The 23,626-nt window shown below is 37.8% G+C and overlaps 1 protein-coding gene across 3 annotated transcripts in view; it reads left to right on the top strand.

Annotated features, from left to right (window-relative positions):
* LOC111583752 (transcription factor COE3-like) overlaps positions 1-23,626 on the top strand; it is a 188,745-nt gene that overhangs the window by 119,375 nt on the left and 45,744 nt on the right. For 2 of the 3 annotated variants that reach the window (XM_055016818.1, XM_055016816.1), the window contains exons 7-10: positions 4,457-4,538; positions 4,870-4,987; positions 14,335-14,468; positions 17,393-17,519. In XM_055016818.1, the coding sequence (XP_054872793.1) occupies positions 4,457-4,538; positions 4,870-4,987; positions 14,335-14,468; positions 17,393-17,519 (461 nt within the window). The remainder of the gene's footprint in view (positions 1-4,456; positions 4,539-4,869; positions 4,988-14,334; positions 14,469-17,392; positions 17,520-23,626) is intronic. The other variant, XM_055016817.1, reaches the window with a different exon arrangement.

Raw genomic sequence — 23,626 nt, forward strand, 5'->3', positions numbered from 1 at the left:
GTCCAACACTGGACACACTTTATGTCTTTATGTGTTTAAAATTTATTTATTTATTTATTTATATATATATATATATATATATATATATATATATATATATATATATATATATATATATATATATATATATATATAGTGGTGGAAAAAAGTTTTGTGACATCCCATGCATTTGTGAAACATTGCATTAAGAATCATTCTTAGGTCTTTAAGTGTAATTTCTTTTAGTGTAGTCACAGCCAAAATATTAAACAACTCCTAAAAAAAAAGCCATTCAAAACTTAGAATTGATTGGTTCCATAAAAATTAGAAATTTAGAATATTGGGTCATTTTGATAGAATTTAGTTTTGTTAGTTTTTCTTGTAAACAAAAAACAAAAAAAATGTGTTTGTGTCTGTCTCATGCAGCCACACCTTCTGAAACACAAAAAAAGATTTTAACACAAATATTTCATGATAATATTTGAGGTTGTGTAAAATTTTAAAGGTTTCCAAAAACCTTTTTTCCAACACTGTATGTATAATATCAATCCTCCTGTTGTCTTCATTTACCAGCACCAAAAAATATTGTTTCTTTGTCTGAAAAAAAACAACAATTCAACAAAAAAAATTCCCCCAAATTCTGAAAATTTGCCAAACCTTCAGGAAGAAAATTCCAATAATTCCTTAAAATTTTTTTTTTAATAAAGCCCCCAAATTTGGCAAGAAAATTCTAGTAAATATTTTCAAAAAATGAAAAAAAATCTTCTAAAAAAAATCCTAAAAATATCTAAAGTGATTCCATATATATCAGTAAAACTTTAATATTTTCTTTAAGAACATTCACATAAAAATCAACCAAAATCCAGCAAAATTCACTGGATTTTGGTTGATTTTTATGTGAATGTTCTTAAACATTTTTAACATTTCTTTTTTTCCACCAAAAAATGTTCAAAGATTTCCCAAAAATGTTGAAAATGTGGACATCAGAAGTTTCACTGTGAAAATATTCTTTTCCACATTTTCAAACTTTAAAACGGATCAATTTGGACCCACAAGATGACATGAGGGTTAAATTGCATTTACACTTTGAGGAAACAACAAAAAATGTAATTTATGTGCAACAAAAAATAGAGATTAAATCCAATCACCAGCAAACAAGCAGCTCTTCAAATAAAGCATTTACTAATAATAGTTGCAATTAAGACATAAAATATTAGTAATTCCACGTATATAGACGACCATCTTGAGCCAACGAGCCGTTTACAAGTAATTATTTTAATGGAACTCAATTATAAATCAAAAAATCCTTAAAGCATCTTAATTTCTAAAGCATTATATACATAAACAGCCTATTAATTCCCACAATATTTCACAATATTTGATACATTCTCCAATATTCCATTGATACTTTAAGGTTCATGAAGTATTTACCAGTTAATTGTGTAAAGGGATTCTTATCCAGCACTGAAATATTTATTGTGTTTAATCCAGATTAGTGATAAATTAATTGATTTTACAAACTTTCTATTACAGTACAGGTGCTACAAAACTGTGATTTATTATTGTTTGCTTATTTTTCACATTCTTACAACACAGAAAACAGCAGTATAGTATATTTTTGCACATAATTTCAACCATTTCCTCTCATTTACACCCATTATGCTTTCATTAAGTTCATTTCTAAAAGTCCTGATGGGTTTAAAGTTGTTTAAAAGTTCCTTTAAATCGACCAAATGCCAGGAAAGAAACCACCTCAAGTTTCTGCTTGATTCTGAATCCAAATGAAGGCCGCTTCAAGATATAAATTAATGAATTCCTTTCATGTTAGTAGGTCGCATTAAGATCACCGTTAATTACCAGAAATCCAGAGTGAACTCTTCGATAGAGTCCTCGCTGAGACGTACCTGGGATGTTCTGGATGTTAGCGAGTAAATTAGCATCACTTTAACTCTTGAAGACCTGCCGTTGTGCACCAGGACATATTCTTACAAATTTATAGTCTGTAGTGCCATTTTTTGGAGTATTTTTATTTGCTTTACATCACTATAACTCTTACATCCCAGGTTTTAATAATATGAACAAAAAATGTTTTTTAAAAAAAAAAAAAAAAATTATTTTTTATATATATATATATATATATATATATATATATAAAACAAACTGAAACTGATGTTGTATTTCTGCAACAGTGGGTTTTACAGAGTTAAAATTGAGGTTTTTTTGGAGAAAAGTGTAAAAAGACGGCAGATCCGGGGCTCGCTGTGTGTTTTTAAAGATATTGTTACCGTCTTATTAAGGTGGAAATCGATGCCGACCTCGCGGAGCCCCCATTTATATCCACCCTCCTCATCTCCCAGCATGCCTTGCTGCTGTGGCGGCGGCGGTAGAAGAAGAAGAAGAGGCCGGGTCTATTCTGCCGAGGTTATCCCCTGGTTAATGTGACATGTCTGTCTGCGACCTTGCCGCTTGTTAACTGCCCGGATTATTATTGTGATAATGTGGCAATTAAAAAGGAGGCGCTCCATCAGAGGGTGGGGGAGGGGCGCTGATGGTCCCGCTGATGGATGTGCACAGATTACACGGCAGTGGGAAATGCATTAAGGTGGCAATCCATTCTTACCCCCCCGCCGTCCTCCTCCGGAGCTGCCGGTTATTGCCACCCGTCCCCATTGATATCCATTCCCAATCAATACTCCTCAGCTGCCCAACAAATCGGCCTAAATCAGCGAGCGGGAGGGAAAACCAAAAAGGCGGCTCCTAATGAGACGCCATAAGTCTGCCGCCGAGTGTCGACCGTCTTTATCGAGACGCCGCCGCGGAAAAGATAATTTCATCTGAGATAAAGAGGCGAGATGTGACCCGACACGAGGAAGCGCTGAGATGTTGGTTTATCGGCGTTTCCACCGGCGTCCACGTTAACACCAAACCGCTCAACGCCAGACCAAGTTTATCTGACAAATGGGCTTTTTGTTAAACAGAGCTCAGTCATTAAAGTATACACTGTAAAAAATTACTTTTTGAACAGTTTCACTGTCATTTTTTGAACAATTGAGTGTCGTTTCCCCATTTTTTAGAGTACAGATAAAAGCTGGTAAAATCACAGAAAAAGTCATCATATGTTAACAATAAAAAAGACCCAAAAAATTGTAAATAATGCCTCAGAAAATCTGTATTTCTTTAAAAATATGAATATTTGCCATTATTTGGAAGTAAAGTTATGTATATTTACGACAGCCAAATGTTTAACAAACTGTTCTGGTAAATTTAAAACAAATAGTAATAATAATAATGCATTTTTTTTTGTATAGTAATACATAACAAAAACAAAAACAGTCAAATAAAATGGAGAAGGTATGAAAGCATACAACAGTTAAATGTTAAAGACAACAGTAAAATCACAGAAAAAGTATGAAGTCATATGTTAACCATAAAAAAGGCACATAATAATGCCACAAAAAATCTGTATTTTAAAAAAAACAGAATATTTGCCATTATTTGGAAGTAAAATTATGTATGTTTAGTTTAGCCAAATGGTTATTTACAAAAATAAGAAGTGTTTTGGTAAATTTAAGACAAATAAAATTAAGTGAGAACAGCAGTAAAATCACAGAAAAAAAAATTAAATCATGTTACCCATGAAAAGACACAAAAAATGTAAATAATGCGTCAAAAAAATCTGTATTTAAAAAAAAATGAATATTTGCCATTATTTGCAACTAAAATTATGTATTTTTAGGATATACGTTATTCAAATGCTTTTTTTAAAAAACTGTTTTGATAAATGTAAGATAATAGTGAAATCACAGAAAAGTAATTACATGTTTACTATAAAAAATAAAAATAAAAAATTCCACAAAACATTGCGAATAATGTCCACTGTATTTGTATAACATTTGACAATAAAATAATGTTGTTTTATGACATTGAAGCAAAAATATAAATATTTTGTCAAAATATGTTAAAGATTGAAAACAAAATCAAGTTTGTTTTTTTTTTGTTTTTACAGATTTTCCCTATTTTGTTAACTTAAATAATATATTAGTAAAATTACAGAAAAAATATTACTCTTAAATGTTAAATATTAAAAAGAATTATACAATTGGTAGAAAAACTTTATGTAAATCTTGTAAACTGTCATATAAAAATAAAAATTCATCACACAGAAACCCTTTCATTACTTTTGCTAGATTTTGTAAATATTTTTCACTTTTTAAAACACGAATCATTTTTATTTTATTTTGTGTTTTGTTTTTTTATGAATGCCTTGCTCTTTCCTCTCTTCCTGCAGTTTAACAGTTTCTTTAATGGCTTCATGTTGGTGAAACTTGTGGTGTTTAATGAGCGTCCTGTAAAGTCCTCTCTGTTCTTTAGTCCTCGGTCTGCAACTTCTGAATCTGGTGGTTTTTGGTTTAATCTGGTTGCTATGAAACACGTTCCTGGATGCTGATCCACTTCGTCTTTTCTGCTTCTCTTCCAGATTCTTCCTGAAGTTCTTCCTCAAGTGCAATCAGAACTGTTTGAAAAATGCTGGAAACCCACGAGACATGAGGAGGTTCCAGGTGAGTTTCAGGCAGCAGGTGACTGTGAAGGAAAAATTATTCTTTCTAAGGTCATAATGGCCTTTAGACGCTGCAGGAGATCAGATATCGTCTATTCTGACGTGACTAAGCAGACTAGTTGTCTCCATGTTGGTCTGTAATCTAAATCTGACCTTCTCCCAGCTACAATATCTACCCAAAGATCAGAGAGAATCCTCAGAACTGATGCTGGCGTTGCTTGCATGTACTGCTGCTCTATTGGTGTCACTTCTGACATCAGTAAACCACAGTAGTGACTTTACAATGAGGAGAGTTCGATGTGAAACCAAACCGTGGTGCATTTGTGCTACAGGTCGTGGTTTCCACTACGGTCAACGTGGACGGTCACGTGTTGGCGGTTTCAGACAACATGTTCGTCCACAACAACTCCAAACATGGCCGCCGCGCCCGACGCCTGGACCCCTCCGAAGGTAAGACGTCGCTCAGAGACGCTGAAATAATTAGAATAACTTTTGCTTGACCGTTTGATCAGATCATCTCTGATTGAAATGTGACAAAAGTTGAATCTGTCATAAAAAGTTCCACCTTTGAGCACATTAATAAAAATAAAATGATAATGCAGAAATCAACTAGTGATGTTTTCTGAACCAAAAGTAGCTGCAGCTTATAATAATAGACAATTAAACATGTAGAATACTCTGATTATGAAATATTCTGTCACAAAAATGAATAAAAAGCTATTTTCATTTAGCTTTCGTAGCTGGTTGAGCAGATGATCAAAAATGTTGGTAGAAAGTCTGATCCAAGCAGAAGAATTCTGGAGTTTCAAAGTGGATTTACAAATATAACTAAGAAAATAGCATTTAAATGCAGGAATATAATGTCTATTTCAGTCACTTCAGGCTTCCTCTTCGGCAAATCAGACACAAAATGAGTCAGAAAATAAGAAAAACAAGCTACAAAACAATTGAAACAAGAAAAACGAGACATAAATTTTTTTAAAAATGAGAAAAACAGCAAGAAGGAGACAAAACTGAGCTTGTAAATGTAAATATTTATACCAAATTTATCCAAAATGGTTGAAAAGAAGTTGTTTAAAATGACCAAAAAACGAGTCCAGAATGACTGAGAACATTGTTCAAAAATGATTTGAAAATTATTTAAAATGACAGCAAGATATTGGATGAATAAATAAATGCAGCATGGCTCAGAAACAGTGAACAGAGGAGCAAGTTGTTGGCGATAACTCAAAATGGACTGAAATGTTTGAAAAAAATCACCAAAGTAACTAAAAATTTGGCTTAGATGACTTAACCCTGTTGAAAACTATTTTTAAAGCATCCAAAATGACTCAAAATTTGTCCAGAATAACACAAATGTTCCAGAATTATTTTTTAAAATTGTCCAAAAACACTCAGAATTTGTCCAAAATGACTTAAATTTGTCTAAAATGTTTGAAAAAAGTTCATAAAATGACTCAGAATGAGTCTTGGGTGACTTGGAGAGTAAAATGAAAGCTACTGGATCAATAAAAATAAACACAGCATGGCTCAGAAGCAGTGAACAGAGGAGCAGGTTGTTGGAGATCCATCCAGCATGGTGAAACATCTTTCTAGATGATGAGCAGAGGAGAGAGGAAAAGTCTGGAAATAGTTAAACATCTGTAGTAAATGGAGACAGTATTTCTTCAGTGTTGTGGATAAATGTTGATTCCAGGTAATCATTGTAAAGTAAATGAAAAGAACGTGATTCTAACTGTGTCAGGAGACGTTTCTGTCTCCTTCATGGTTGTTCTGTTTCCATTGACTTCATGTTTTAGTTAAAATGAGCTCCACTGGGTAAAAACGCTGCTCCGGTTTCATGTTTAACAGGAGACAACCAGAAACATGTTGGATGTTCTGTTCCTTTCTGGAGACGGCGGCGAACAAACGCTCCGTTCTTCTAGCGACCAAATAAAATGCATCATCCTGCGTATAAACTTCACACGGTGAAACTGGACTCTGAGAGCCAGAGCTCAGCGGCAACATTTCCTCTGAAGCTGTAAACTTTAACGCCACTCTGCTGCTAATAAAACCCTGACGTCAGCCCGCCGCTCAATTCGATAAACTTGGAGCGCCAAGAGGGCGGAGCTTAGCCTCGCAGTAGCAGGTTTCACAGACAGAACCAGAGAAGATGTGCACCACCCGGCTGGCACGCGCAGGAGAGTAAAACAAGCACATATATTATACAGGCGGGTGGGGTTTATGGCTCCAGTTACCACCAGGTAAAACTACACACACTCCTACAAACAACCTGCTACCAACCAAACCTCCTCATCCTGTTTGGCAAACTCCACCCGCCTGGCACCTCCAGGATAATATAACAAACTTTAACTGTCTGACAGTGTTTAACACGTTCCCCCACTGAACCTCCACTCTGCCGTTTCCCTTGACTCCGTTAAAGGTTTGACGTCTTTCCAGGAGAGATGCTGTAACTGCTTCGCTTGTTTTAACCTACTTTGGATGCCAGGCGGGTGGGGCTTAACCTGTCGGGGGTGTTAGGAAGTATCAAGTGACCGAGCCCGCCGCAGAAAAGTTGACTCGACTGGCTTTCATAAACTTCTGTCCTCGTGGCATTCGTCATTTACTGCCGGCACGGTAAACTCCACCCTTCTGGGATGTACAGGGGGATAAAACAAATTCCTAAAATAATTGGCCACCAGTAAGGCATCAAAAGTGCTTCCAAACCACATCGCTCTGAAGTTCCCTCGACTTGTTTAAAAGTTTGAGGATTTTCCAGGAGAGATGGTTCACTTGTTTTAGCTGATTTTGAACACCAGATGGGTGGAGCTTAATACATCAAGGCTCTCAAAATCTCAGACGCAAAGAAATACAAAACTGGGACGTGTGGTGGAGTAAAATAAACTCCTTAAACATTAACACCAGTCAGACTTCAGAAACCCGTCGTGTTCTCCCTCTTTCACCCCTCAGACGATTCTGCAGTTTCATTCAACTTGATTTAAAGTTTTTCCAGGAGAAACGGGGTTCGTGGTTCACTTGTTTCAATGTCCTCAGAACGCCAGACGGGTGGAGCTTACTATATCAGATTACCTGATAAAATCTCAGCAGCGAAAAAGTGAAAAAGCACCAAAAAATGTTTTTATACACTCTTGCCTGACTTCTCACTGAGCCCATTCAGCCAAACTCCACCCCTCTGGGACGTCCAGTAGAGTAAAGTAAACCCTTCATCAATTTGCCACCAGTGACACACCAGTAATAGTCCCAAACCACATCGCTCTGAAGTTCCTTCAACTTGTTTGGAAGTTTGATGCTTTTCCAGGGGAGATGGTTCATTTGTTTTAGTTTACATGGGACACCAGCCGGGTGGAGTTTAACGTATTTGGGCTTCTGATAAAATCTCAGCCACAAAAAGTACAAAAATTGCTTTCACTTCCGTAAACATTAATTTGGCCTTCAGACACTTTCCGTTTAGTCATTTTGGCCAAACTCCACCCCTCTGGGACATCCAGTAGAGTAAAGCAAACCCTTCATCGATTTGCCACCAGTGACACACCAGAAATACTCCCAAACCACATCGCTCTGAAGTTTCCTTCAACTTGTTTCAAAGTTTGATGCTTTTCCAGGGGAGATGGTTCACTGGTTTTAGTTTACTTGGAACACCAGCCGGGTGGAGTTTAACGTATTTGGGCTCCCGATAAAATCTCAGCCGCAAAAAGTACAGAAAAAGTGACATTCACTTTTGTACACTTCTGCTTGAACTTCAGACACTGATGGCTTAGTCGTTTTAGCCAAACTCCACCCCTCTGGGACATCCAGCAGAGTAAAACAAACTCCTACACCATCAAAAGCACTCCAACACCACATCGCTCTGAAGTTCTTTCAGCTTGTTTTAAAGTTCAAGGCTTTTCAGGCAGAGATGGTGTTATTGATTCACTTATTTCAACTTACTTGGCACACCAGTCGGGGGGAGTTCAACATACTAGGGGACCTGATAAATATTAGCTGCAAAAAATACCAAAAATAAATAATTTGATAATTAAACCTGTTTACTTTTGCCTGAACTTCAAAAACTTGTCATTTTGGTTGAACGCCACCCCTGTGGGATGTGCAGTACAGTAAAACAAGCTTCTACAACAGCAGCAGTTCATCACTCTAAAGTTTTCTTCAACTTGGTTTAAAGTTTGAGGCTTTTCCAGGAGAGATGGTGTTATCGTTTCACTTCAGAACCTTGTCATGTCTGTTTAACGCCACCTCTGCGGGACATGCAGTCGAGTAAAACAAACCACTGAACCAGTTAGCCACCAGTCAGACTCGGTGTCCTCCATGTTTCTCTCCCCAGACGACTCGCTCTGCAGTTTTCTCTTCCACTTGTTCTAAAGTTTGAGGTTTTCTTTCCTGGCGCTGCTGATGTAATTGTCTAGTTTGGTTTAACCTACTTGCGGCACCAGGCGGGTGGTGTTTATCACTCCAGATAAGGCGGCAGATCAAAGACAAAGCCGTCCTCCTGTGGTCGTCCAAACTTTCTGTCCTGTGCGACGAAAGAAACCCCACCTGCCTGGCGCGTCCCGAGATGTAAAACAAACGCTACCTGACACTAATCTGTCAGATGTTTGGTGAAGGAAACTTACCGAGCTGGGAGGGCGTCCTACGGTGTCCTGGAGGGGCCAGAGGGGCCCGGTGTTCAGCCGGGGGCCTTTCATCTTTCAGACGGGGATGTTTTCAGAGGCGATAAACAGCCTCAACATCTGCTCCCGTCTTTGTCAGCGGCCCTCGGCGATAAAACTTTCCGCCGCCTGCTCCTCGTCTTTGTGCTGCGCTCATTTGATCGGAGGGTCTCCAGCCGCCGTCGGACCGTTTGTTTACCGCCGTGACAAAAGGAGGAAATTAATAAGGAAGCGACAATCAGCCGGCCGACCCTCAGCAGCAGCTGCAGGGTTCAGCTAGTCGCTTTTATCTGGAAATTCTGCAGAAAGTCTCTCTAGATATCAGCTCAATGTTTCCGCTCACGTTCAGCCGGACGACCGACACTTCCTGTTTCTGCAGAATTATCTGTAGAGACGAAGCAATTTAAAGAAATGTCTGAATTTATTTCCTGCATTTAACCTTTAACACGTTTTTACCCGCTGTGGTTGATTTTTCATGAATACATAAAGTCAGTAGAGACAGAACAACCATGAACAGGAAGGTGTCGTCTGCATAGAATGACACAAAACGACTTTTTCACAATAATTACCTGGAATCAACATTTTTTAAAACAGCACTACAAAAAATATTGTCTCCAAATGTCTCTCTTGTGCTGTTTTCTCTTGTTTTTTTTGTTTTGTTTCATTTTTTTTGCTGTTTTGTCTTGATTTTTGCCATTTTATCTCATTTTTTTGTTGTTTTGTGTCATTTTTTGTTGTTTTGTCTCACTTTTTTGCTGTTTTGTCTCATTTTTCTTGTTGCCTTGTGTAATTTCTTTGTTGTTTTGTGTCATTTTTAGTTGTTTTGTCTGACTTTTTTTGCTGTTTTGTGTCATTTTTTTTGTTTTGTCAAATTTTGTTTTTCTGTCAATTTTTTTCTGCAGTTTTTTCTCATTATCTGTAGTTTTGTCTTATTTATTGTTGTTTCGTCTCATTTGTCATTATTTTGTGTTTTTTTGCATTTTGTTTTTGTCATTTTGTGTCCCTCTTTGGTCATTTTGTTTCTCATTTTTGTTGTTTTGTGTCTGTTTTTTGTCTTTTCCTCTCTACTCTGCTCATCATCATCTAGAAAGATGTTTCACCATGCTGAATGGATCTTCCAACAACTAGCTGCTCTGTTCACTGTTTCTGAGCCGAGCTGTATTTATTTATTCATGCTGTAGCTTTGGTTTTTCTCTGTCTCTCTTGTTTTTTTTTTGTTTGTTTGTTTTTTTCTCGCTTGTGTTGTTTTGTCTTGCTTTTTGCTATTTGTCTCTTTTTTCCCCTTGTTTTGTTATTTTCCCCTTGTTTGTACTTTTGGTTGTATTTTTTGTCTTTGGTGTCTTGTTTGTTGTATTATTTTGCCATTTCGTGGCCAATTTTGTCGTTTTGTGTCTCATTTTGGACATTTTTTTTGCATCTATGGCACATTTTATCTCTTTGTGGTGACTTTGTGTCTCATTTTTATTGTTTTGCATCTAGTTTTTGTCATTTTTTGTTTCATTTCAGATGTAATATTATGATTTTAAGCTCAGATTTGGTTGTTTTCTAAACAGATGAGTAGTTCAAGGGAAAAAAAGCTGACACGTTTTTCAAACTCAGTGGTGGGGTTTGAGATTAATTAGAATTTTTGTTTAGCTACTTTTACATTATTTCACATTATTTGTCTTTAAAGTCACCTCAGTTTAATTATTAACTTAAATCTTGAAATGGGACCACAATCAAAGCTCGATATAAGATTTTTGAAACGGCTAATCCATTTTAAAATAGGGCAAAATCTACAATTTTTATCTTTTACTGATTAATTCAGTTTGAGTTACAGTGAAACTATTATTGACAGTGCTTTAAAACATCTCAACAAAATAAGAAAACTGTGTGTTTGCAGATTTATTATTGTTCCATGTGGTCATCAGGTTGGTTTTATTCTTAAAATAATGACATTTATCTCCAAAAAGTCACACTGAATAACTAATGGCAACAGGATTATTTATTTTTAATGAGAAAAATAAAATTTAATCAATCTGAAAAAATACATTCTTGAGTTTTCTGTTGTAGTTTCATCAGAATCTGGATGTTTCTGGCCTCCACAAGGGTTTCTAGCTGCTGCAATAATGAATAAATAGCAATTAAAAGGAGATGTTTAAGTGTCTATAATGGTTTTCTAAATCCACTCTCCTGCTTTTTCCACGAGCTGCCAGTAACTTACAGTGGAAGGTCATTACTCCTCTAATAGTGGAGAAAATTGTAAGCGGGATGTTTAATAGTCTCTGAACGCAGCTTTATAGATCAGATCACATAGTAAACAAAAGGAAACTCAGAGCTCTGACTGGAATATCAGATCGTCCTCCCAATAAAACGGCTCTCGGTCCGGGAAAAGGCTGTAAAGCCTCGTCGCAGCTCGGAGTCCGACTGTCCGGACACCAGTCTAGTCATCACGGAGACGCTGGTTATGTGGAGCCCCTTATTGATCCCCGCGGCCCTGGAAAAACCAATCATTTTGCATGTATTATTAGTGAATTACAGGCTGCTGGTGGACAGGAATCTGACCGAACGCTCTCTCTGGACGTCAGAAATGTAAAGGTTGTGTTAAAGATCTGTTGTCTTGTTCTGAGCAGCTTTGTTCTTGAAGAAAAAGAGAAAAAAAAGGAAAAATTCTTCAGCATGATGGATGTTTCCTAACAGCATGACTACATTAGACAAAAAATATTACAGAAAAATCATCTATTTTGCTAACTTTGTGCTAAAAATGGTGCATTTATGCAGTAAGAAATAACACTAATGCAGTTTGAGTATAAAAACAGGAGGATATTTACTGTTAGCTAAAAGTTATTTTCCACTAAACTAAACTGCTGACAAACATGATGAAAGGTTCGTGAGTCAAACTGTTCAGGCTGCTAAACTGAACTGTAACAAAAAATGTAGCTAGCATCTTTTCTGAACTGTAATCTAGTTTCAAACACTTGTAGCTTGTGAAAATATCGCTCGTTGACCTCTTTTGTTTTTGCTAGACTATTAGGTAAACTTAATAGATCTGTTTGAACTGGTCTGAAATAAAGCTGTTGCTGCTAGCATCTACCGTTAACGATTCAGCTGGTAAACCAAACCATCTGCCAACTGAAACTATTAGCTTCAAACCTCATTTCTGATCATTAATTTATGACGAAACGTTGACGGATGAAGCTAATACTAGCTAAACTGACCCTGGCGGCTGCTAACTTCACTTTTCCTTTTCTGTATAATGTTGTTTTTCTAACCGTATCGCTGTATAACGTTGTTTTTATAACCATATCGCTGTATAACGTCGTTTTTCTAACCGTATCGCTGTATAACGTTTTTCTAACCGTATCGCTGTATGTCGTTTTTCTAACCGTGTCGCTGTATAATGTCGTTTTTACAACCGTATCGCTGTATAACGTTTTTCTAACCGTATCGCTGTATAATGTCGTTTTTCTAACCGTATCGCTCTATAATGCTGTTTTTCTAACGTATCGCTGTATAATGTCGTTTTTCTAACCGTATCGCTGTATAATGTCGTTTTTACAACCGTATCGCTGTATAACGTTTTTCTAACCGTATCGCTGTATAACGTTTTTCTAACCGTATCGCTGTATAATGTCGTTTTTCTAACCGTATCGCTGTATAATGTCGTTTTTCTAACCGTATCGCTGTATAACGTCGTTTTTCTAACCGTATCGCTGTATAACGTCGTTTTTCTAACCGTATCGCTGTATAACGTCGTTTTTCTAACCGTATCGCTGTATAACGTCGTTTTTCTAACCGTATCGCTGTATAACGTCGTTTTTATAACCGTATCGCTGTATAATGTCGTTTTTCTAACCGTGTCGCTGTATAACGTCGTTTTTCTAACCGTATCGCTGTATAAAGTTTTTCTAACCGTATCGCTGTATAATGTTGTTTTTCTAACCGTATCGCTGTATAACGTCGTTTTTCTAACCGTATCGCTGTATAACGTTTTTCTAACCGTATCGCTGTATAACGTTTTTCTAACCGTATCGCTGTATAATGTCGTTTTTATAACCGTATCGCTGTATAACGTTTTTCTAACCGTATCGCTGTATAACGTCGTTTTTATAACCGTGTCGCTGTATAATGTTTTTCTAACCGTGTCGCTGTATAATGCTGTTTTTATAACCGTGTCGCTGTATAATGTTTTTCTAACCGTGTCGCTGTATAACGCTGTTTTTCTAACCGTATCGCTGTGTAATGTTTTTCTAACCGTGTCGCTGTATAATGCTATTTTCTAACCGTGTCGCTGTATAATGCTATTTTCTAACCGTATCGCTGTATAATGCTGTTTTCTAACCGTATCGCTGTATAATGTTTTTCTAACCGTGTCGCTGTATAACGTTGTTTTTCTAACCGTGTCGCTGTATAATGTTGTTTTTCTAACCGTATCGCTGTATAACGTTGTTTTTCTAACCGTATCGCTGTATAATGTTGTTTTTCTAACCGTATCGCTGTATAACGTTGTTTTTCTAACCGTGTCGCTGTATAATGTCGTTTTTCTAACCATATCGCTGTATAACATCGTTTTTCTAACCGTATCGCTGTATAAAGTTTTTCTAACCGTATCGCTGTATAATGTCGTTTTTCTAACCGTATCGCTGTATAAAGTTTTTCTAACCGTATCGCTGTATAAAGTTTTTCTAACCGTATCGCTGTATAATGTTGTTTTTCTAACCGTATCGCTGTATAACGTCGTTTTTCTAACCGTATCGCTGTATAAAGTTTTTCTAACCGTATCGCTGTATAACGTTTTTCTAACCGTATCGCTGTATAACGTCGTTTTTATAACCGTATCGCTGTATAATGTTTTTCTAACCGTATCGCTGTATAACGTTTTTATAACCGTATCGCTGTATAATGTTTTTCTAACCGTGTCGCTGTATAATGCTGTTTTTCTAACCGTGTCGCTGTATAACGCTGTTTTTCTAACCGTATCGCTGTGTAATGTTTTTCTAACCGTGTCGCTGTATAATGCTGTTTTCTAACCGTATCGCTGTATAACGTTTTTATAACCGTATCGCTGTATAATGTTTTTCTAACCGTGTCGCTGTATAATGCTGTTTTTCTAACCGTGTCGCTGTATAATGCTGTTTTTCTAACCGTGTCGCTCGTGTCGCTGTGTTTCCGAAGCAGCCACGCCCTGCATCAAAGCCATCAGTCCGAGCGAGGGCTGGACCACCGGCGGCGCCACCGTCATCCTCATCGGAGACAACTTCTTCGACGGCCTGCAGGTCGTCTTCGGCACCATGCTGGTCTGGAGCGAGGTGAGGTTACCTTCTGTTCTGGTTGAATTATCCCGTCTAAATAACGCTGGATTTAGCTCCTTTAAAAAGGTCTTCACACAAAAGTCAAAATTCATTTCCAAACGTCTTTTTGTGTCTTTTCTTGATGCCTTAGTTTTAACTTTTGACTGTCAGCAAACTCAAGTGTCCATTTTAGTAAAGATGTACGTTAACAAATTAGCTGTCGTATTTTTATTGGTTAATCCTTCAGTTTGTCTGCCTCGACTACTTAACATTAACGACAGAAAAATACAACAAATAACACAACTTTTGTACCAGTTTTATGTCTTTTGTGTTGCTTTGGTCTCTCTGTGGCCATTTTTTTTGCATCTTTGTTGTTATTTTCCATCTCTTTTTGTTCATTTTGTGTCATTTTGCATCGTTTTGTGGTCATTTTGTGCCTTTTTGTGGTACTCTTTCATCTTCTATGGTCATTTTGTGTCCCTGTGTGGTCATTTTGAGTGTTTCTGTGGTAATTTTGTGTCCATTCTTGGTCATTTAATGTCTCTTTGTACCAGTTTTATGGCTTTTGGTTTTGTGTTGTGTGATTTTTAGCATCTGTGTTGATATTTTCCATCTCTTTATGGACATTTTGAATCGTCCTGTGGTTGTTGTGCGTGTTGGTTTTGAAATATGTTTCTGTGGTCATTGTGTGTCTTTTTGTGGTCATTTTGTCATCATTTTTGGTCTTTTTTGTCTCCTTTTGTTTGTTTTATGTCATTTTTGTGTTATTTTGTTTTTCTATTGCCATTTTTAGCATCTGTGGTTTTTTTTGTCTCTTCATGGATGTTTTGCATGTCCCTGTGGCTGTTTTGTGTGTATTTTTTGTCTGACTGCAGTTGTTGTATGTCACTTTATATTATTTTGTGTCTTTCTGTGGTCATTTTCAGTATTTTTGTGAGAATTTTGTGTACCTTCTTGGGCATTTTCATCTCTTTGTACTAGTTTTATACCTCTTTGTGTTGTTTTATGTCTGTGTGACCGTTTTTGCATCCATGTTGTAATTTTCCGATGTCTTTGAACATCATTTTGCATTTTTCTTTGGTCATTTTGTGTCTTTTTGTCGGCATTTATACTCCATTTTGGTCTTTTTTTGCCTCTTTGTGTTTGTTTCTTGATCATTTGGTGTCTCTGTGGTCGTTTTGTGTCATTTTTGCTCTTTTTTTTTTGGTTATTTCACGTCTCCTTGTGGTTGTTTTGCTTCTCTTTGTGTCTCTGGATCAGTTTTGTCTGTTTAAGTCGCCTTTTAACTGAACTCTGTGACATTTAAAGAAGAAGATTACCAGTTTGTCTGTTTTTAAGTTACTTTTAGACAAATCTGCAAACCAGACTGTGATTTAACGTCATTAATTGGATTTTTTTGACTAACAGTTTCAGGCGTTGCTGCTTGTTTTCCATCTTATGGTTGAAAAAGAGTTTAGAATCTCACAGTTTCTGTCAGAGTTTAACGCCGCTCCATGAAATCCTGCTTTCATTTGCAACAAATACAAGTGACAGCGGTGAGTTTATCAGAACAGCTGCAGGAACACAAACATCTCGTCCTCCGTCTTCCACACTAACTGGCAACAACCAACACCTGCATCTGCTGCAGCTTCCTCAAATATGCAGATTGTGAAGAGCTGCGCAGACGGAGCCATGAAATATTGAAGCGGGTCCAGGAGAGCAGAACACCTGGAGGGAAGACGAGCCTCCATCGCTCCTCGCTTTGATCGTCGGGCGGCGAGCAGACGGACCGCAAAACCCAGAATCCTCTGAATGCTGCTGACCCAGATCCAGAGTTCCTGAGCCGTTATAGACTCAAAACCTGATAAAACTGAACAGAGTTGATGTAAAAACTCAAAATGAATCACTGCTGAAGTAAACGTGTTAAAACAAACTAGAGGAGCAGTTAAAAATGTGTGAAAATCTTCAAATGTTTGCTTATTTTCCTCTGATTTATTGGTTTATTTGCATTTAAAATGTAGCGAGAACGTAATGAAGAACTGTGTTAGTCGAGGAGCAACGTCATAATCGAATTATTTTACTTTGCTTTTTAGTAATTTTGAGTCTTTCTGTGTCCATTTTGCTTCACTTTTTGCTGTTTTTGTGCCTTGTTTTATTTGTTTTGTGACTCCTTTTGGTGTTTTGTTATATCTTTTATTGTCTCTTTTTGGTCTTTTTGCATCTCTTATTGGTCGTTTTAACTTGTTTTGGTCTTTTATTGGTCTTTTTGATTTTCTGTTGCTTTATGGGTTTATGGGTATCGGTTCTTTTTGAATCTTTTTTTTGTTTTCTTGTGTTTATTTTTGGTCTTCTTGTCCCTCACTTGGTGTTTTTGCATCTCATTTTGCTCATTTTGTGTCCTTTTATGCTCTTTTTTTCTCTATGCTCTTTTTGATGTACTTGTGCTTCCTGTTGGGCTTTTCGTGTCTCTTCTAGGTCTTTTTGCATCTCGCTTTGGCCGTTTTGTCTCGCTTTAATCTTTTATTGTGTCTTTTATTGTCTCTTTATAGTCTTTTTGCATCTATTTTAGGTCTTGCTGCTTCTCATTTTGATATTTTTTTACCTCTCTTTTTATAATTTTGTCTATTTTTGGTCTCCTTGTGTTTATATTTGGTCTGCTCGCCCATCATTTTGTTTCGTTTTTGGTGTTTGTGTCTCTGTTTTTGAGCCTCTTCTGTCTCTTTTTGGTCCGTCTTTGTGATACTTGGAAGAAATCAACAAGAAAACCGAGACTAAATGTTTCTTTTCTACTTTCTTTAGACTAAAGTAGTTGAAAATGAGAACCAGAATACAAACTGAACCAGTTTTTTTGAGGCTGGTATCAGGTTAAACCAACACATTCTGGTGAACGTTCAGATCTTTCTGAGGCTTTTTTAGAGTTTTATTTTTTAGAGCAGCTTCATACTTCCTGTTTGTGTCTGCAGCTCATCACTCCTCACGCCATCCGGGTCCAGACTCCTCCCCGTCACATCCCCGGGGTCGTGGAGGTCACGCTGTCCTACAAGTCCAAGCAGTTCTGCAAAGGAGCGCCGGGACGCTTCGTCTACACCGGTAAGACCCGCTTCGTTCTACCGCTAACAGAACCGAACCAGCATCCCATCAGCTGATTGGACCATGTTTATCTGACAGAAATGATGCATTATTTCCTTTAGAACGTCTGAGGATCCTCAAAATTCATTAATTTTGAAGTCAAATTCATTTATAAAATGCGTTTAAAAAAGCAGAAGTTGAACTAGAGTCATAATTGACAGTAAAATACATCAACTTACAGACAAATCTGAATAAAAATACAATAAAATAATTTTTAAAAATATGACTTTACTAAAAATTAATCACCTTTACACTTAAATCCGCCCTTAAAATGTCTTTACAGTGCTACGAACATTAAAGAAAAACAGCCTTTTACTCCAACTAGAATAAAGTTTAATTGTGCTCGACTTCACCGACGACGACCTTCATGGTGTCTGCAGATCCTTAAAACGCCTAGAATCCGTTTATTAATCGGCTTTAATCGTCCTGAAAATGAGCTCCTCCGTATTTAAATCTCCCGTTCCGATGTCTTAAAAATCCCACAGACGTAAAAATGAAAATTTAGTTAGAAAAACAAAGCATCCGACTGCACAGTTTGGTTGTTTTGTGGCTCTTTTTGGCCGTTTTTTTGAGACTTATTCGGTAACTTTGGCTGGTTTTGGGATTTATTTTGGACAAACATGAAATGGAAAAGAAAATTAAGATTTTATATCATTGATTAAACACATTTCCTGGTGTTTTCTGTGTATTTTCAACTCTGAAAATATGGATTTTTGTAAACAGCGTGTTTTAGATGCACTGTAAAAGTAAAAAACATGAAAAAATGTGAGAATCTGGCGGCAAAGGAGGCAAAAACATGTAAAAACAAAAAAAATAGCAAATATCTGTAAAATAATGATTTTTTTTCTACAGTTTCTCTAGATATTATCTGTAATTTATCAATTAACAGTTAAAATGTTTTACCAATTTTAAGTTAATATTTCAAATAATCTAAAATATCTGTAAAATAATAATATTTTAGGCAGATTTAAATACTTGAAAAAGAAATTATTATTATTTATTAATATTATTAAAAACTGTAAAAATAGTTCAGATTTATTTTCGATGAACGTGAAACAGAAATTTAAAAAATTATGTTTTATTGCACCTTTGTCGTCGATTTATCACATTTTTTTTGGTATTTTCTGTGCAATATCTAAAATTCTGAAGAGATTGCTTGGTTTTGATTGTCACATTCCTGGACAGTTCCATTTAAATATGACATTTTTTTATAGTTTTTCCCATGTTTCCCATGATATATTTGGTATTTTTGGGTAGTTTGGGACATTATTTGGAATTTTATTTGTATTTTGTCGCACCTTTGTCAATAATTTATAACATTTTTTGGTCTTTTTGTGCAATATTTAAAATTTTTGAGACGTTTTTGTCTGGATTTACTCAATTTGTGTCAGTTTGGATCCTCACATTTGTAATTATGATAGTATTTGTAATTTAGCTTACATTTCCTCTGATATATTTGGTATTTTTGGGAAGTTTGGGATATTATTTTTAATTTTATGTGAGTTTTATTGCACCTTTGTCAATGATTTATCACATTTTTTGGTGTTTTTAGTGCAATATTTTAAGATTTAGCACCATTTTTTTCTGGAATTACTCAGTTTGCTTCAGTTTTAAGCATCAAATAGGTCAGATTATAATTTTACACACATTTCCTCTGATCTATTTGGTATTTTGGGGAATTGTATTAGTATTTTAATGCATCTTTATCGTCGATTTATCCCATTTTTTGGTGTTTTTTGTGTAATATTTTAAATTCTGACGAGATTAGATCATCAGATTTCTGCACAGTTCCATCTAATTGGGATATTTTTTGTAATTTTTCCCACATTTCCTCTGATATATTTGGTGTTTTTGGGAAGTGTATGCTCCTCTGTGGAGTTTCAGTTTGAATAAAGTCTGATGGAAGCTCTCTGAAGACGAACCTGAGGTCGAAGGTTTTGAGGTTTTCTGTGGAGGATCGTCTCCGTTGTTGTCAGTAAACAGTTTTACTACAAGCCGGCGGTGGAGTAAACATTCCCCCGGAGCTGCTCGGCTCTCGGCTCGCCCTTCAGACTCTTTGTCAGCGTCCGGCCGCCTCCTATCAGCCGGCGGATCGCTGCTTTTACCGATTATTCCGTCAGAATATCCAGATGTCATTCAAAGTAGCAGAAAGGTCAGATGGACGGCTGTTTAGCGCGATAAGTAAATGTCAGGCGAGCCACTTTGGTTTCTTTCTGTTTAACACCGGTTTATCGCCGCCTCCTTCACCGTCGTCTTTGTGGGAAGCGCCGCCTCCTCGCAGAGTCGAGGCGTCACAATGGACGGACCGCCGCCTCCTTTTGCAATGCTAATCTCAGATCCCATTTCCAGATAGGAGCGACCGGAGGAGCGCCGTCGCCTTTCTGCGCTGAATAGAGCCCGTTGTTGTAGATTAGAAGATGTTCAGGAGCTTCTCTACATCCTCAAACATCAGCCCAACATCTGGAGGAAGCTGCAGGTCGACCCGATGCTTAAATTCACTTTGTGGAAAAAACTGAAAAGACACAAAAAACGTTTCTCGAGATCTAAATCTGGCAGCAAAAGCGCCAAAAAAAAGCACATTTAAAACTCTAATATCATCAACTGTAAAAGCATATCAGCAAATATCTCTTTCCAGGACTCCTTGAACAGTCTCCAGTGGTCATTACGGTGGTGGAAGGGGCCTTGAGGAGCTCCCAGAAGTTCCAGGATGTCTTTACGAGTTTCCAGTGGTCACTGAACCTGTAACAGAAGTCTTAAAGAGGTTCTCAAGGAGGTTGAGGACATCCTTGAGCTTTTTGCACGTTGTTTAGTGATTCTTAATGAGTTTCCAGAGTTTCTTGGAAACATTCCAGGACTCCCTCCAGTGGTTTAAGAGGCCTTGAGGACTTTCAGCAGTCTTTAAGCAGGTGTTAGAGGTTCTGGGGGGTTCCTAAGGAGTTCTGGGGGGTCCTTGAGGAGGCTGGTGTCCTTGGGGAGGTTCTAGAGTTTGTTCTCGAGGTTCTGCAGGTCCTGGATTATTGGCTGAAGGTCACTGAGGGGGCTGTGCTGTCCCTTGAGCAGGTCCCAGGTTTGTTCTGAGGCTGTAGCAGCTTCCAGGTGGATGCTGTTGCTATGCTCACCTGCAGGTTGCCGAGGTGAAGCCCCGGCAGCCAATCAGAGCGCAGCAGGCTGCCAGCAGAGTTTCCCAGGTTTCCGTCCATCTCCTCAGAGCAGCTTAAAGAAGCTTCACGGTTTGATCCGCCGGCTTCCCTGGAAAAAAACGGCCGAAGGCGAGAAACGCTGCAGAATGTCAAGAAGGCTGAGAATCAGGTCCTGGAATCACGAGTCTGTTCACATCATCAGCAGGAAACTGATCAAACTCACAAATACGGCCCAGAAAAAAACTGTTTTATCTGTCATAGCTGTCATCCCTGAACAGGTTACTGGAAATTACAGATTTTTACTGTTTCATTAAAGTACAGATAAATATTTATGTGAAAATTCCAAGACAGTGAACTATTTTTAATAAACATTTCACTATAAAATGTTTGAGTAATTTCATCAACATAAATAAACATTTTACAAATGTAAAATTACAGTTTTTATTATATTTGAATCGGCTGAAAATATTTTTCTTTGCACAATTTTGCTTTGTTTAAATCCGAAAAAAATATTGTTATTCTAAAGATATTTGCTTTTGAACAAACATTAACAGGCCAAACCTGTAAGAAATTTAAAAAAAATGTCTACATCAAAAATCTGTTTTAATTTTCTACAGTGTGACGAAAAAATTTTGTCTATTGTTCATTTTTTCCTGTTTTGTCCAATTATAAATAAATAACTCTCACTCTCTCTCTCTCTCTCTCTCTCTCTATATATATATATATATATATATATATGTATATATATATATATATATATGTATATATATATATATATATACATATATATATGTAAATATATATATCTTCTATTTTAAAAAAGCAAAACTGTAAATAATTTAAATTTATATATATATATATATATATATATATATATATATATATATATATATATATATATATATATATATATATATATTTGCATTACACAATTTTAGTTTAGTACAATTTTTACTGCATTTACAAAAACTTGAGGCAACACGGTTCCTTCAGATTTCATTTTTTAAAATTTTTACAGTGAAGTCTATTTTGTGGTGTTTATTTATTTATTTGTTTATTTATTTATTTGGAGGGCTGTTGCCGTGGCGATCCAGATACTCAATAATAAACAGAAGCGATCGATGCCTGAATGAGAAACAACCAACAAAGTGTTTTGGGGGAATCGATGAATTAAGAAGCTCCCAGTGAGGAAGACGGCCGGTCCTCGAACGCCTCGCAGCTGGTAATGCAGCGATCAATGCGGCCTGCGGGGGAGGAGGGAGGGGGCTGGGGGGAGGAGGGGGAGGGGGGGGGTAAAGGGGGAGCTCTGGGATCGATGGGTGCTGAGTTATTGCGGCACTCGGCCACTGATTTTTAGAGAGCTGTGTTTTCCCAGGAAAGTCGATACCTGCAGGCTCCCCTCATTAATCTGCACCTCCTCAACCTCCTGCTCCTCCTCAGCCTCCTGCTCCTCCTACACCTCCTGCTCCTCCTTCACCTCCTCAACCTCCTGCTCCTCCTCAGCCTCCTGCTCCTCCTCAACCTCCTGCTCCTCCTTCACCTCCTCAACCTCCTGCTCCTCCTCAGCCTCCTGCTCCTCCTACACCTCCTGCTCCTCCTTCACCTCCTCAACCTCCTGCTCCTCCTCAGCCTCCTGCTCCTCCTCAACCTCCTGCTCCTCCTTCACCTCCTCAACCTCCTGCTCCTCCTCAGCCTCCTGCTCCTCCTACACCTCCTGCTCCTCCTTCACCTCCTCAACCTCCTGCTCCTCCTCAGCCTCCTGCTCCTGCTACACCTCCTGCTCCTCCTTCACCTCCTCAACCTCCTGCTCCTCCTCAGCCTCCTGCTCCTCCTACACCTCCTGCTCCTCCTTCACCTCCTCAACCTCCTGCTCCTCCTCAACCTCCTGCTCCTCCACAACCTCCTGCTCCTCCTCAACCTCCTGCTCCTCCTACACCTCCTCAACCTCCTGAAACTCCTTGAACCTTCTGCTCCTCTTCAACCTCCTACTCTTGCTGAACCTCTTATACCTCCTGCACCTTCTGCTCCTTCAGCACCTCTTGCACCTCCTACACCTTCTGCATCTCTTGCATCTCCTGCTCCTTCTGCACCTCATCAATCTCCTGCTCTTTCTGAACCTCCTGCACTTCCTGCTCGTTTTGCATCACCTGAACATCCTGAACCTCCTGTTCCTCCTACATCTCCTGAAACTCCTGAACTTTCTGCACCTCCCCGACCTCCTGAATATTTTACACCTCCTGAACCTCCTGCTCCTCCTGCTCCTCCTGAACCTCCTACATCTCCTGAACTTCCTGCTCCTCCTAAATATCCTGCACCTCCTGAACCTCCTCCTCCTTCTGTACCTTCTCAGCCTCCTGCATCTCCTGCTCCTCCTACCCCTCCTGAACATCCCTTACCTCCTTTTGTAGCATTTTGTAGTATTTTTGTACTGCAGGTTTGGAGTTTTAGTATTTTTTCTGCAGGATTGTAGTTTATTTTGTTTGTTTTACAGTTTTGTGAGTTTTTTTTTGTTCTGTAGGTTTGTAGTTTTTGTGGTTCTTCCATTTTTAAAAGTTTTGTAGCATTTTGTCATATTTTTTCTCTGCAGTTTTCTACATATCAGTACTTCTTTCATCCTTTTGGTAGTATTATTGCAGTATTTTGGGTCGTTTCTGTACTTCATTGATCCTTAAAGTACACTCCCTCAGCGACCGTTCTGATTTACGGCAGTTGTACTTCGGCAGAGTATTTCCAGACGACTTCTTTCCTCCTCTCTGACAGTAAACTGAACATCTTTGGACGAAACAAGACGTTTGAGGAAACTCTGATCCACATTTTTAACATTTTCTGACGTTTTAGAACCAAACAGCTGCGTCCGGAAAATAATAAAGTTAAAATAATCCATCAGTTAGAAGTTAAACCTCCAGCAGAAGAAGACGTCTCAGCCAC

The sequence above is a fragment of the Amphiprion ocellaris genome, chromosome 13 (assembly GCF_022539595.1).
Source record: "Amphiprion ocellaris isolate individual 3 ecotype Okinawa chromosome 13, ASM2253959v1, whole genome shotgun sequence".
NCBI lineage: Eukaryota > Metazoa > Chordata > Actinopteri > Pomacentridae > Amphiprion > Amphiprion ocellaris.